Source organism: Neophocaena asiaeorientalis, unplaced genomic scaffold (assembly GCF_003031525.2).
Source record: "Neophocaena asiaeorientalis asiaeorientalis breed wild unplaced genomic scaffold, Neophocaena_asiaeorientalis_V1.1 scaffold129, whole genome shotgun sequence".
Lineage (NCBI taxonomy): Eukaryota > Metazoa > Chordata > Mammalia > Artiodactyla > Phocoenidae > Neophocaena > Neophocaena asiaeorientalis.
In genome coordinates, this window is record NW_020172446.1 from 6,435,116 (window position 1) to 6,447,515 (window position 12,400).

The 12,400-nt window shown below is 51.0% G+C and overlaps 1 protein-coding gene and 1 long non-coding RNA gene across 4 annotated transcripts in view; both read right to left on the reverse strand.

The window, feature by feature from the left end:
- Positions 1-2,068: 2,068 nt before the first annotated feature.
- On the reverse strand, positions 2,069-6,810 carry TLCD2 (TLC domain containing 2). The gene is made up of 4 exons (XM_024734584.1): positions 6,575-6,810; positions 6,268-6,350; positions 5,967-6,049; positions 2,069-5,414 (listed from the first exon to the last, which is right to left on the reverse strand). The coding sequence occupies exons 1-4, from the start codon at positions 6,748-6,750 to the stop codon at positions 4,962-4,964; spliced, it is 795 nt and encodes a 264-aa protein (XP_024590352.1). The 5' UTR covers positions 6,751-6,810; the 3' UTR covers positions 2,069-4,961.
- Positions 6,811-8,372: 1,562 nt separating this feature from the next.
- Positions 8,373-12,400, reverse strand: part of LOC112394510 (uncharacterized) — a 4,629-nt gene continuing 601 nt past the window's right edge. For 2 of the 3 annotated variants that reach the window (XR_003002154.1, XR_003002152.1), the window contains exon 2: positions 8,373-10,876. This is a non-coding gene — a long non-coding RNA (uncharacterized LOC112394510). Of the gene's footprint in view, positions 10,877-11,225; positions 11,287-12,400 lie in introns of all 3 variants that reach the window. The other variant, XR_003002153.1, reaches the window with a different exon arrangement.

A 12,400-nucleotide genomic window follows, 5' to 3' on the forward strand; every position in this document is an offset into this window, starting at 1 on the left:
GGTGCCTGGGTTCGATTCCTGGTCAGGGAACTAAGATACCACAAGCCAAGCAGCACAACCCCCACCCAAAACAAAGATTTAAAAAAATGAAATGGTAAGATAATCTTGAAGGTGAAGTATTAATAAAGACTCACTGTTACAAGCAAAAATAATTAACTCATACTCAAGCAAATCTGGGAGTTATTTATTTATTTTTGGCTGCGTTGAGTCTTTGTTGCTGCGTGCGGGCTTTTCTCTAGTTGCCGCGAGTGGGAGCTACTCTTCGTTGCAGTGCGTTGTGGCTTCTCTTGTTGTGGAGCACGGGCTCTAGGCACGCGGGCTTCAGTAGTTGTGGCTCTTTGGCTCCAGAGCGCAGGCTAGAGCTCAGTTGTGGCACACGTGCTTAGTTGCTCCGCGGAATGTGGGATCTTCCTGGACCAGGGCTCGAACCCGTGCCCTCTGCATTGGCAGGCGGATTCTTAACCACTGCGCCACCAGGGAAGTCCAAATCTGGGAGTTGTTTGAATTGTGTAACTGAACGGTCCAGGGGAAGTTCTTGCTTCAGGCAGGGTTTGATCCAGATATTTAAATGACGCTAGAAATCTCTCTCCATATTTGAATTCTTTTTTTCTGTCTTGGCTTCATGCTCAGGGAAGCTGTCTTACATCAACCTACTGGCTTAGCAATGTTAGTACACAGTGCATCTCAGCCAAAAGTTGTAGCAGACAGCAAGGTGCTGAAACTCATAGCTTTGTTTAAGTCATGAGCTCATCTCAGGGAAAGAGGATACGGTGTTCTGATTGGCTACGCCTGAGTCACATGCCCTTTGAAGGGGGAGTGATAGAGGAGCTAGGCAGGTAAAAATAGCAGATGTTGGACACAGGTGATATCATAGAAAATAAACATACATATGGGCTTAAGTCCAGGCCCTGTCACTAACTAGCTAGGTAATCCTGAGGAAATTACCTTGGTTTCCTCATCTGAAAAACAGGATGCGTCTCTATTGTGTGGGATTAAATGAGAGAAGGTATCCAAAGGTACCTCATGAGGTAGGAGCACAACACATGTTCAGCCTAGGGTGCTATGACTTTAAGTTAAAGATTCTAAACAAATACTTTACTTCAATAAAGGAGCAGTTCTTTAAAGAATAACTTTCCTTGTGTAATCTCCTGTAGAGTGAGGGCTCCTAATCTTCAGCCGAACAAACACAGATTTGATATTCAACAATGCTTTGACAATTCAGTTATGGAGATTTCTGTTTAGAAAAGAAAAAACTTTCTTTTTTTTTCTGGCCACACCGCATGGCTTGCGAGAATCTTAGTTCCCTGACCAGGGATCCAGCCCTCGCCCTCGGCATTGAAAGTGCAGAGTCCTAACCACTGGACCGCCAGGGAATTCCCTAATTTTCTTGTTAACTCAAGATAAATTTAGCTAAAAGCCTCTTTTGGGTTCAACTCTTGGCATTTGAGAATCACTCTAAATTGTCTGAATCCATTCTCTTGCTCTAAATCCATTCTACTGAATACATTTGATTTGCTTTTTCATAGTAGAGGATCTTAGAACACTTTAGAGCTTTTTTTTAAAAAAATACATTTATTTATTTATTTATTGCTGCATTGGGTCTTCGTTGCTGCGTGCAGCCTTTCTCTCTAGTTGCAGCGAGCGGGGGCCACTCTTTGTTGTGGTGCGCGGGCTTCTCACTGCGGTGGCTTCTCTTTGTTCCAAAGCTCGGGCTCTAAGCGCACGGGCTTCAGTAGCTGTGGCGTGTGGGCTCAGTAGTTGTGGCTCATGGGCTCTAGAGTGCAGGCTCAATAGTTGTGGCGCACAGGCTTAGTTGCTCTGTGGCATGTGTGATCTTCCCGGACCGGGGCTCGAACCCCTGTCTCCTGCATTGGCAGGCAGATTCTTAACCACTGTGCCATGAGGGAAGTTCCCACTTTAGGGCTTTGTAAGGTCAAAGAGTTAGTGCCAAGAGATCTTCTCACAGCAAATGCTGGATCTTCCATGATCCAGCATGCATTATGAACTAGGATACCACTGGAGCCAAGAAAAGTGACTCAAAGTAACCAAACTCACAAAAGACTGATGCTATTATTTGTATAGCAATTTATTAATTTTTGATCAGGATAGTGTTCTGAGACCATAAACTATCAACGTTTCCCATCCAGGAAAGCCCCTCCCCTGTGCCAGAAGACAGAATTCATTAGCCAGTAGCTCAGTAGGCATGGATGGAATCAGTCTTGAGGACCACTTCACTGGGCCATGGTGAGGTCTGACAGCACCACCATGGTGACCCAACTCATTGTACCAAATACAGCATCTGCCAACCTCTGCAATTTTGAGCTTCTCTTTTCCAGGCTCCCAGTTGACTATTGCTCTTTGATTCCCATCATCTCATCTCTATCTGGTCCACCATCTATAACTGGTCCAGTTGATGAGATGTCCACTAAATTATAATCACGATCCTAGTCCTGCCTTCCTGAAGTTTCACTGGGTCTCCATGATGGAAATTTGTGTGTGATCCCAAATTCTTCAAGTGTCCACTTATGTCCTACCTGCACAGGTAGCTAATCCGTTCTTGTATGGGTTTTACTAGTTAACCCATAGAAATAGCCATATTTCCCTAATGGTCAAGTTCTTGGGCACCCTTCATAGATACTACCAAGTCTTCCCAAGAAGGGAACCCACTTGGACCATGAATTCATGGCAGTGGCAAAAGAAGAGGTGTAGGGCTGGGAATGAATCAATATTGACATGAACACATAGGGAAGAGATTCCTCCCATGGGTCTGTCACATTTCTTTTTCTTTGAAAGCTGAAAACAATGTTTTCATTAATCAAGGCATTTGGTTAAAATAGCAAATTGAGGTTTGAAGATACTACTTCTGTTAAGGACAAACTCTGACAGAATTCTGCTTTGTTTCTCTACCTCAACTTCCACACCTTTGCATCTCTGGTTTTAGTCTGATTACATTCAAACCCTCTGCTCGTTTTCTGCCTGCGTTTACTTCCAACTGTCGCAGTTTCTCCTCAGTCTCTGTTCATCATTTTCCCCCTTTGTGCTTTGGTTTTAATGACTCTCTGACGGGGATATCTCACAGTCCCTCTCTCTCTTTTATCCCGTCTCTACGATGGTTTTTCCTCTCTCCATCTCTGTGCTCCCTCCTTTTCCTCCTTCCTTCCTCTGGATGTTAATTTCACCATTCTGCCCTCCCCCACCCCCGTCTTCTGTGCTTCTCTTCAGTTCCTTTGCTTATTCTTCTGTCATTTCACATCCCCGATTCTTACTTCTCATCGTCCTACCAGCCTCTGCCTCTCAGTTCCTGTCAACCCCTGTCTCTGGGTAGTGCACTGTAGCTGTTTGTCCTTTGTCTTTCTGCCCGTCTCCAAATCAACATATTGCCTGCTTTTTCTGTCAATGAATCTTTCCATTGACTGCCTCCTCCACCTTCTGTTCTTCTGCTTCTCAGCTCCCCTGACTCATCCCCCTCATCTCTATTTCCACCTCTCTCTCGTCTCCCTCTGCTAATCTACCAGCCACTATTACCTCTGTCTCCTGGGAGTCTGGTGGTTCCTCCTTGTCACTCACTCTCCCTGTTTCACTGTCTAGACTATCTGTACCTTCCACCTTTGGGATCCCTTCCTGTCAGTCTTTATTTCCATTTTGCTTGTCCTCTTTGTTTATGACCATTTAACCAATTCTATGATTTTCGTTCTTCTCTGCATCTATAACAGACTTTCTCTATTTCTGCCAAGGATTCTGTCTTGCCCTCCGTCTCTCTTCGTCTCTGTAGCAAATCTTTTTCTATCTGTCCTTCAATCAGTATATGTCTGTTTCTTTCATTCCCTTTGTCTCTCTCAAGCTCCACTTTATGCGTTCATCTTCCTGTCTCTGGCTTTTGCTCATGTACCTTTTCTGTGGATAATTAAGGGTTATCTATTTCTGTCCATTGTTTAGTAGAATAGCAACTTTAATCTGCTTACTTCCCATAACCTGGAAGTTCTGCCTGAAGAAGGGAGGGGTCTTGTGCAACAGAAAAAAATGCAGTAGAAGTAGCAGGGGAGAAAGGGGAGCTTGCAAATGAATCCCAGAAGAGAGTCAGATATTCCTTAATTCCTCTGCAGCCGAGCGGAAGCCGTACCTCGTCTGCTGCTGCCTCTGCCCTCGTTCTTCCATGAAAGCCTGGCCCTGGGAAGACCCTACACTGGGCACCCAGAACGGGTGGTTGAGTTCCTGCTATGGCTCTGGACTTCACTACAGTCCTGAGAAGACAGACCTAGCCCCGTGCTCATTCCTCTAAGAATCTGCATTTTCTTTGAAGAGGTCAGAAGACACTAAAAAAAAGCAAAAGGAGCATGCTGCACACAGTAGGACTAGGGTGAAGTACAAACAGAATAGTGTGACTTTGAGAACCAGAAATACCACCAGCAATTCTTGTGGTCCAATTTCTTCTGTCTCTTGGCAACCGTTATGTCCATCCCTACTGGCTACGCATAGCACCTGTTCACCTGTTGTGCCCTCCTCCCTCTGCCATAATTTGGTCATAGGTGAGGTCTCTCTTCTCTCCAACCCCACCCCTTTGGTACTAGATCTCTCTCTGATCCTAGTAGGACTTCATCTTTCCTCATCGTTCCTGTGCTAAAGTGAAGGGTCTCTGTTCCCATTGTCACTTTCATCCAGCTTCATGCATCCTGCCACCCTTTATTGGTAACACAGGCTATACCTCTGGAGTTAGTTTGCTGGAAAGGGCGGTCAACTGATGATGGGATTCAGTGAACAACAGCTCAGGTTCCCACCCATCCATGAATATTAGCATTTCTTCTCAGATCCTAGGAATGCAGGAGTTAGCTGGAAGAGGAACTGAGATACTGAAAACCCAGTCCAGGCCTTACCCCTGGGGGACAGTGCATTGAAGACCACCATCTCCTTGTCCTGGTTCTACCTCCCCCAGGACTGGCAGAGGAGGAGCCTGAGGCTTCTCTTCAGTCTTTCAGGCTGAGAGTAGAATCATCCCTGGTGACAGGCTCACCATCGCAACAAGTCCTGATGCCCTTGGTTTCCTTGTGCTCAGGGATGGGTGGGCGGGGCCGAGACCGCAGGACATCACTGACCAAAATGCGGACACCCAGTGTGATGCTCGTAGCACCCACAGTGACCAGTCCAGTTCCACCAAGGATGACCAGAGCAATAGGTACCTGGTGGTGTTGCCGGATCAGCCACAGACTCATCCATCCCAGTGGAACCAGGCGGAAGAGGGCCAGGGTAGCCAGGGTGGCCCAGCTAGTCACACTGAAGGCCAGGGATGGGGCCTGGCGAGAAAGCAGCAGCAGCTTTCGTAGGTGCAGGCAGGTGGAGTTCAGCTCCAGGAGCAGAGACACCACAGAGAAGCCCACATAGTGGCCAGAGAGAATGGCGCTGCTGAGGCAGCTCACTACCTGGGGAGCCAAGGTCAGAGGTCAGAGGACCTTCCAGGACCTACCACCCATCATGTTCCAATATCCCAGTCCTTGAGAGGGGCTCCCAAGCATTTTGTGGCAACCCTCCCCGAAACCCAACCTTATGCTTAGCCTTATGGTAGGGGCCTGAATGGGCTTGAAACAACCCTTCCATAGAACTGAAGCAGGTTTGGCGCCTAGGCTGTCTCCCCTGGAGCTGTAGCATCTGCACGGAACCCCACCCCCTTCATTTGCATTCCTGTGCTTTCACACCCTATCCCCACGCCCTATACTGGGGCTCCCTCTTAGAAAAGCTCCATAGTCAACGCTTCCCACACCTGTGGGAATACAATCTCCGTAGACAGTGCTCAGACTCCTAGCAGTGGCCAGCAGTCAATCCCCTCACCCCCCAATTCAGCCTAAGGTTGGGAGCATCAAGCACCAGCAGGGCTCAGACTCTCTGGGAAGTCATAGGACAGAAAATTGGTGAGAGATTGGGGACCCCAAGCTAGGCATCCCTCCTTTCCTGTCTTGCCTCTCCCCAAGTCTCACCACCAAATGGTGACAAAGAAGTTCCCAGGCCTGGCCCAACGTCTGGTTCCACAGCATGTCAGCTCCATCGGCTAGGAAATAACCTGGGGGCAAGGAGGGGAGGGTGGTGTTAGGCTTCTCCCAAGCCAGCGTACAGTCTGGAGAGGAATCTCCACTCCCTCCTTTTCCCAGCTCTTGAGTTTCTCTCAGTAAAGCCGCCAGAAACATTTAACCCCATCGCGGGCCGGGCCAGGGAAGGAGACCCCACCGTTGGAAGGTTGTGCCCCACCCCAAACCGGTTCAGCCTTCCCTGCAGACTCACCCACAGATATAGCTACCAGCACCAGGGCCCAGGGCGGGTGGCCATGAATCGGGTCGGCGGCCATCTGAGGGTACAGCGACAGCCTGGAGGAGATGGGGGAGCCATGGTCAGCGTCTGTGCAGACCCAGATCTTATTCTCCTGCCGTGGACGTATCCACACCGCCCACCCATCTACATCCCCACCCCAGTCTCAGACTCTCGAGGCCTCACATTGATTCTAAAGGTGCCACCGGGTCTTCTAATCTCAGCCTTCCACCCCTCTCTCTCACCCTCACCACGGTGCCTCCCAAATCGCTAAGTCCCGCACCCGAGTAGCGCCCCGACCCCCGTAAGCAGGCTGTGAACCAGGGAGACACAGATGTTCCGCCACTTCCAACGGTCCTGGGCAGCAGATCCCGGCGTGGGCAGAAGCTGCAGCCCCCAGTGCAGCCCCCGGAAGGCGGCGAAGGAGGCGCCGGTCACGAGGAGCCCAGAGGGCGCCATGGCCTGGCGGGCTGGCTAGGTCCGGATCCGTCCCTTGGGCTCCTGAGCTCTCAGTCCCGACACATCCAACGCCCCCTGCGGGGACTGCGAACCAGCTTCCCGGCAAGGCTGCACCCCTGGACTCCCCCGCCCGCCCCGCCTACGGATTCCGCCTTAACTTTTCCAGGGCTCGTCCACGCCCCCAACCCCCGGCTGGGTGGTGATTGGAGCAGCCGTGGGCCACCGCCCCTGGAGCCACAGCAACCGATCGTGTCCCGCCCCAGCGGGGGATGTCTGGTAGGGCGCTTCCCGGGACCAAACCCTGAAACGGAGCTCAGGGAGGCTTCCCGGGATGTCGATAGGGGTCTTCCCAAGCCCCATGTGTCCCGAAGTCCTCGCAAATCCAGAAATGGGTGACTAATCTCACCTGACACTCCCAGAGGCCCAGCCCCATTAACTTTCCCCTCCTTTCCCCTCTCTAACCTTTCACCTGCTGCTCTTCCGACCCACCCCACCCACGCAGCCCTGAAGTTAGAGGCCAGAGCAAACCCACTCCCACGTGCTTACGCCTCGCCACCAGTCTGCCCCGCGCCCCACCCCGGTCTCGGTTGTGGGGAAGGGGGCAGCTCACTTCCTTAGAGCCACAACTTACGAGGTTTCCAGACCTTTAACACATCCCAGCAACCCCGTAACTCCAGGTGCCCCGCGCCCTTACATAGTACCTCTCATAGGGAACAACAGCTCCCATTTTGCAGAAGCGACCCACCGGGGCTCCTCCCCTAAGCTCTTTTGGGGGCCTTCCAGAGGAGCCTTATTACTAGGAAGGGGAGGCAAAAAGGAACCACTCAGCCCTATAGCCTTGAAAAGCACCCCTCCCCCAGGGCTTGGTACCTGTTAGGGGGAAAGTGAGTATCTCTTCCAACCTGAGGAGGCAAGGAGAGCTCACACAGGGTCACCTCAAGATTGGGGCAGAATCAAAGAGAAAAACAAAGACCCATCTTGCTTTTAGAGACAGGACTGTTAGGATTCTAGAACCTTTCGGCCTTGGGGGCGGGGAGATTTCCCTCTCCTGAAGACTGACAGGTTTTTACTTGTTTTCCTTCTGTCTTACTCCACTCCACACCTCTTTAGATGGCTGTCACCAATTCAGAGAGCTGTTCCCTGTACAGGAGAGGGTGGATTCCAGCCACTCCCAAAGAATAAAATTCATAAACGAATAGGTGCTCCCCCAAACGTTCTCACAACCCTCCTCCTCCACCAAAACCCCATTAAACGAATGGGGCTGGGGGCATCCCTTCATTTCTTCCACACCCACCTCTCCAAAAGTTTTAAAAATTACACTGATTCTTATTTATTTATTTATTTTTGCGGTACGCGGGCCTCTCACTGTTGTGGTCTCTCCCATTGCGGAGCACAGGCTCCAGATGCGCAGACTCAGTGGCCATGGCTCACGGGCCCAGCCGCTCCGTGGCATGTGGGATCTTCCCGGACCGGGGCACGAACCCGTGTCCCCCACATCGGCAGGCGGACTCTCAACCACTGCGCCACCAGGGAAGCCCTACACTGATTCTTTTAAATTTTATTATATGGAAGTCATACACAATTAATGTAGAAAATTTGGCAACTACAGAAAACCAAACAGAAAAATTACAACTATTTTATTCCATCATTCAAAGGTAACTACTATTATTAACAATTTGGAGTATGTCCTCAGTCTTTTTCAGACTGTTTTATGTATAAAAACAAAATTGAGATCACATAATATACACCATTTTTATAATCTTTTTAATGTTCAAGGAGCATTTTTCTTTCCAGTCAAATGTTCTTCTATGTGACTTTTAATGGCTGCACAGCACTCCACCCCACCATCCGGATGGATATACAATAATTTACTTAAGCAACCCCCTCTTGCAAATTTCAATTATAGCAGAAAAGAAATCAATTCCCAACCAGATAGTTGCTTCTCATTTTTCTCTACTGCAATGCTGGGATGAACATCGTTTAAACTAATCTTTAATTATTTCCTTAGGATAAATTCCCAAACGTAGAATTACTAGGTCAAAGGCCATGGAAACTTTTAGGATGTTTGATACATGTTACCAAACTGACATCAGTAAGGCTGTACCAATTTGTACGCCCATATGCAATGTAGAGAGTGTTATTTTAGTACTCCTTTGCCAATAACTGGGTCTTATTTTTTTTCTGTTATAGTTTGCTACGGGAAAAACGCTTTCAGCTATATTTGCCTCTCTTTAATTACTAATGAAGCACACATTTTTTCCCACACATTCAAATCCATTTGAATTTCTTTTAAGAATTTTCTGCATATGTCCTTTCACAGCTAAATTACATGGTGGGGAGAGGTGGAAGCAGCAGGATGAAGCCAAGGACGCTTTAACATGGTCCCACATCTCTGAGGGAGGCAGAACGACTGGAGAGCAACGGAGAATGAAGTAGATGGCTGGAAGCTTGTCCTCGATGGAGGCTGGCCGTTCTCCCTCCTCCTGGGGCTCTCCTGGCCTCTATGGGCCCCCCTCAGCAGATGTCCAGACAGGGCCCTGTGCTCTCCAGGCCTGGTCCTTCACTAGTCTTCTGCCTGCCTCTGTGTTCCCAGGCTGCTCTTCCTCATTTCTGCTCCATGATGGGTGAGGATGGCAGAGCCACATACCCAAGGCTGGAGGGAGACACTGTGGCCAGTGAAGCGAGGAGGGGAAGAAAGGATGGAAGCAATGTCTAGGGACAGAGCGACCCTTGTGGCAACCTATGAGTGGACTCAGTCTACCCACCCCCCTCTACCGCAGTCCCACACACATCCAGCTTAGGCTGCAGAAGGGTGGGTTCAGTGATCTACTCTGCCCTAAATCTGTTTCTCATAAATGGAGAATAGGACCCAGCTCCCTGCACAACTTCTGCCCCCAAACGGAACAAACAGCTTCCTGTGACCCCTGAACTTGGTCACCTTCAGACAGGGAGACTGGGCCAAGGCTGAACCACACCAGAGCCTGAGCCTTAGCGTGACGTTAGATCAGGAGCCGGGGGTGGCAAGTTTACTCTGCCTGATGCCCCTAAAGGGATTACATCCCATAACCTATCTCTCCTGGTTGCTGGAGGGGAGAATTTCCAGCGTGCACAGGCCTGAGCTAAATCTCACACACTATCCTGGAAAAGTGAGTGGGGGAAGAGAGCAGTGGCAGCTGGAACCCATCAGGGGCTGCAGCCCTGCTTTGGGAGGCAGGGGAAGCCTGGGCCACCTTTGATTGGTGGGAAGTCAATGCAGAAACTGATTTCCCAGCAGCCCCTTGCATTGGTCTAACCCTAGTCCCTCCCTCCAACCTCCACGGCCAGCTCCTGGGGTTCTGGTCAGGGATGGGGGAAGGGCAACAGCTTATGTGAAAAGCTGTTTTGTTCCCACCCACTGTGGAGGAGAGCCCAGGCTCTGAGTCCACACAAGTGGGCTTCTGATTCCCTCACGCATGCTCAACTGTGTGATTCCCCACCTCACAGGTGGAGAAGATGAGACAGGAGGTCTAAGGGTCTCACATAGAGGTAAGTATCCCCGAATCTAGAGTCTGGGCCAGACTAAGGAAATACGGGGAAAAATTAAGAGCAGGGGGATGACTACTCAGATGGGAGTCTCAGTATGACCTTTTCCCTGAAGAGGAAACTTACTTTTGAACTTGGAAAGGCCAGTAGGAAAGAAGGGGGGACGAGGAAGGAAGGAGGGTCAGGAAAGACATCTAGGTAAAGGGGTGGGCGGGGTTTTCTTTGCTCCACTTCTTCCCATTGTCACACAGAGACCAACTAACCTTGGGTGTAGTCAGAGCCATCTATTCCCCAATTCAGCCAAGGTCTCTAATCTGAAATTTTCTCTCCTGCTGGCTCAATCTGGGTGAAGGTTCTCCAGCTGAATAGGGTTCCCTTTCCCAAAGGTATCATCACGCTCGCTGTTCAGACCTTCCCAGACCCAGTTCTGTCACCTTCCAGATGAGGGGAAGGCAGCTCCTTCTCTTCTTCCTCCTCCTCCTCGAAGCCAGGGGCAGAGGGCAACAGTTCTTCAACTGGCAGCTTTAGCTGGGTCAGGACATAAAGCTTGCCACTGAAGAACTACTGCGGCTCAGCCAGGTGAGGATGTGGGAGGTACAGGTGCCTAAAGGGAAAGGAAGGAAAAATGGGGAAGATCTGAGCAGGGCCATGTCACAGGGACACTGTTGCCCTGGCCATCAAAGTGCAGCCCCAGAAGATGGTCAACCTTCTAATAAAGGGTTCTTGGCTCTGACCTGAGCTCCTCAGTGAGAGACAAGAGGCAGCTCTAAACCTATTTCCTTGCTCCTCTTTCCAGAACTGAAGGCTGTAGAAACCCGTATCTGCTCTTACCACCACCCCATCTTGCCCCAGCTACCCACAGGGGCCCCCAGCCTCCTCAGCACTGAGAGGGCAGGACTTGGGAGCCTGGACACACCTCACCAGTCACCCAGGTATTAGGTGAGAAGTTGTACCTCAGATCCAGAAATGCGAGTTCAGGGATCAGCCCAACTGACTTGGTCCCAGGGAGTTCAGCTGGAAGAAGAGTTTTGGGGGGCTTACATCTGGGGAAGAGTGAGGAAGGGAGGAGGTCTAGAGTTCGGAAGAAGGTCAGCAGAGGCTCCTGGGACTGTGAGGAGAGGACAGGGGACCAGAGGCTGGAGGGGAGGGAGGTAGGGCAGGGTGGTTGGGCAGCTTCCCCAGGACTCTTAAATGCCAGGCATTCCGCTTGCACATTCCGGGTACATCTGGTATGAATTCCAGGCTGTCTGCCGTCCCCTCCATGACTGAACTTTGTTCCAAGTTCCAAGCCCCGCCCCCACAGTTCCAACGCATGAATCAGCAGGAAAAGCCGGGCCCTGCAGCATGGCCCAGGGAGGGGGCTGGGGGTGTGGCAGGCTTGAGGGCTGTGAGCTCGGGAGGGTGGGTCTGTGCTGACACTTAGTCTGAGGGCATGGCCCATGCCAGTTTAAGGAGCCAAGGCGGTCCTGCCTTGAGATTTCTATACTCCGAGGGTAAGAAAGATTAGGGTGGGAGGTTTTCAAATTACAAAACCCTCTTGGGAGGCATGAACTTTGTGGTATCTTCCTTCTCCCAGGTGACCAGTCCAACTCCTTCCCACTCCTCTCTGTCTGAGCAGGCTCTGTTCAGCCCATAGGACTCAGCTGCTGCTGAGAGTCTGTGCCAAGCAGGTGCCCTTGGCTGCAGGGCGGGGTGGGCCCAGGGCACTGACCCTCTGACCAGCTGCTCCATCAGCCCTTTGGCACCCTGACAGCTCCTAGCCCAGTCTGACAGCCAGGATGACAGGCCAAATGAGTTGGAGGCTGGAACTACAGCCGAAGGGAGGTGGGGGCAATAGCCTAGCCAGAGGCCACGGGGAGGGGCCAAGAGTTGGCCGAGAGGTGGGGAGAGAGGGAGCCCAGTGATGACTAACCCAGGCGCCCCACCCAGCCAGCCGGCTTCCCAGGCGGTCAGGGCCAGGCCTGGGCTAGGGGCCCCACAACCGGACAGGCTGGGGGGAGGTGCAGAGGTGACCTTCTCTCGGCCCAAGACGGCCAGTTAGGCTGGGGAGGGGGGGTTAGAGTTTCCAGGCTCTCCTCCTGCCTTCTCCCCCCACCAACCCGCGGTGAAACCCTAACCTTTGGGTTGC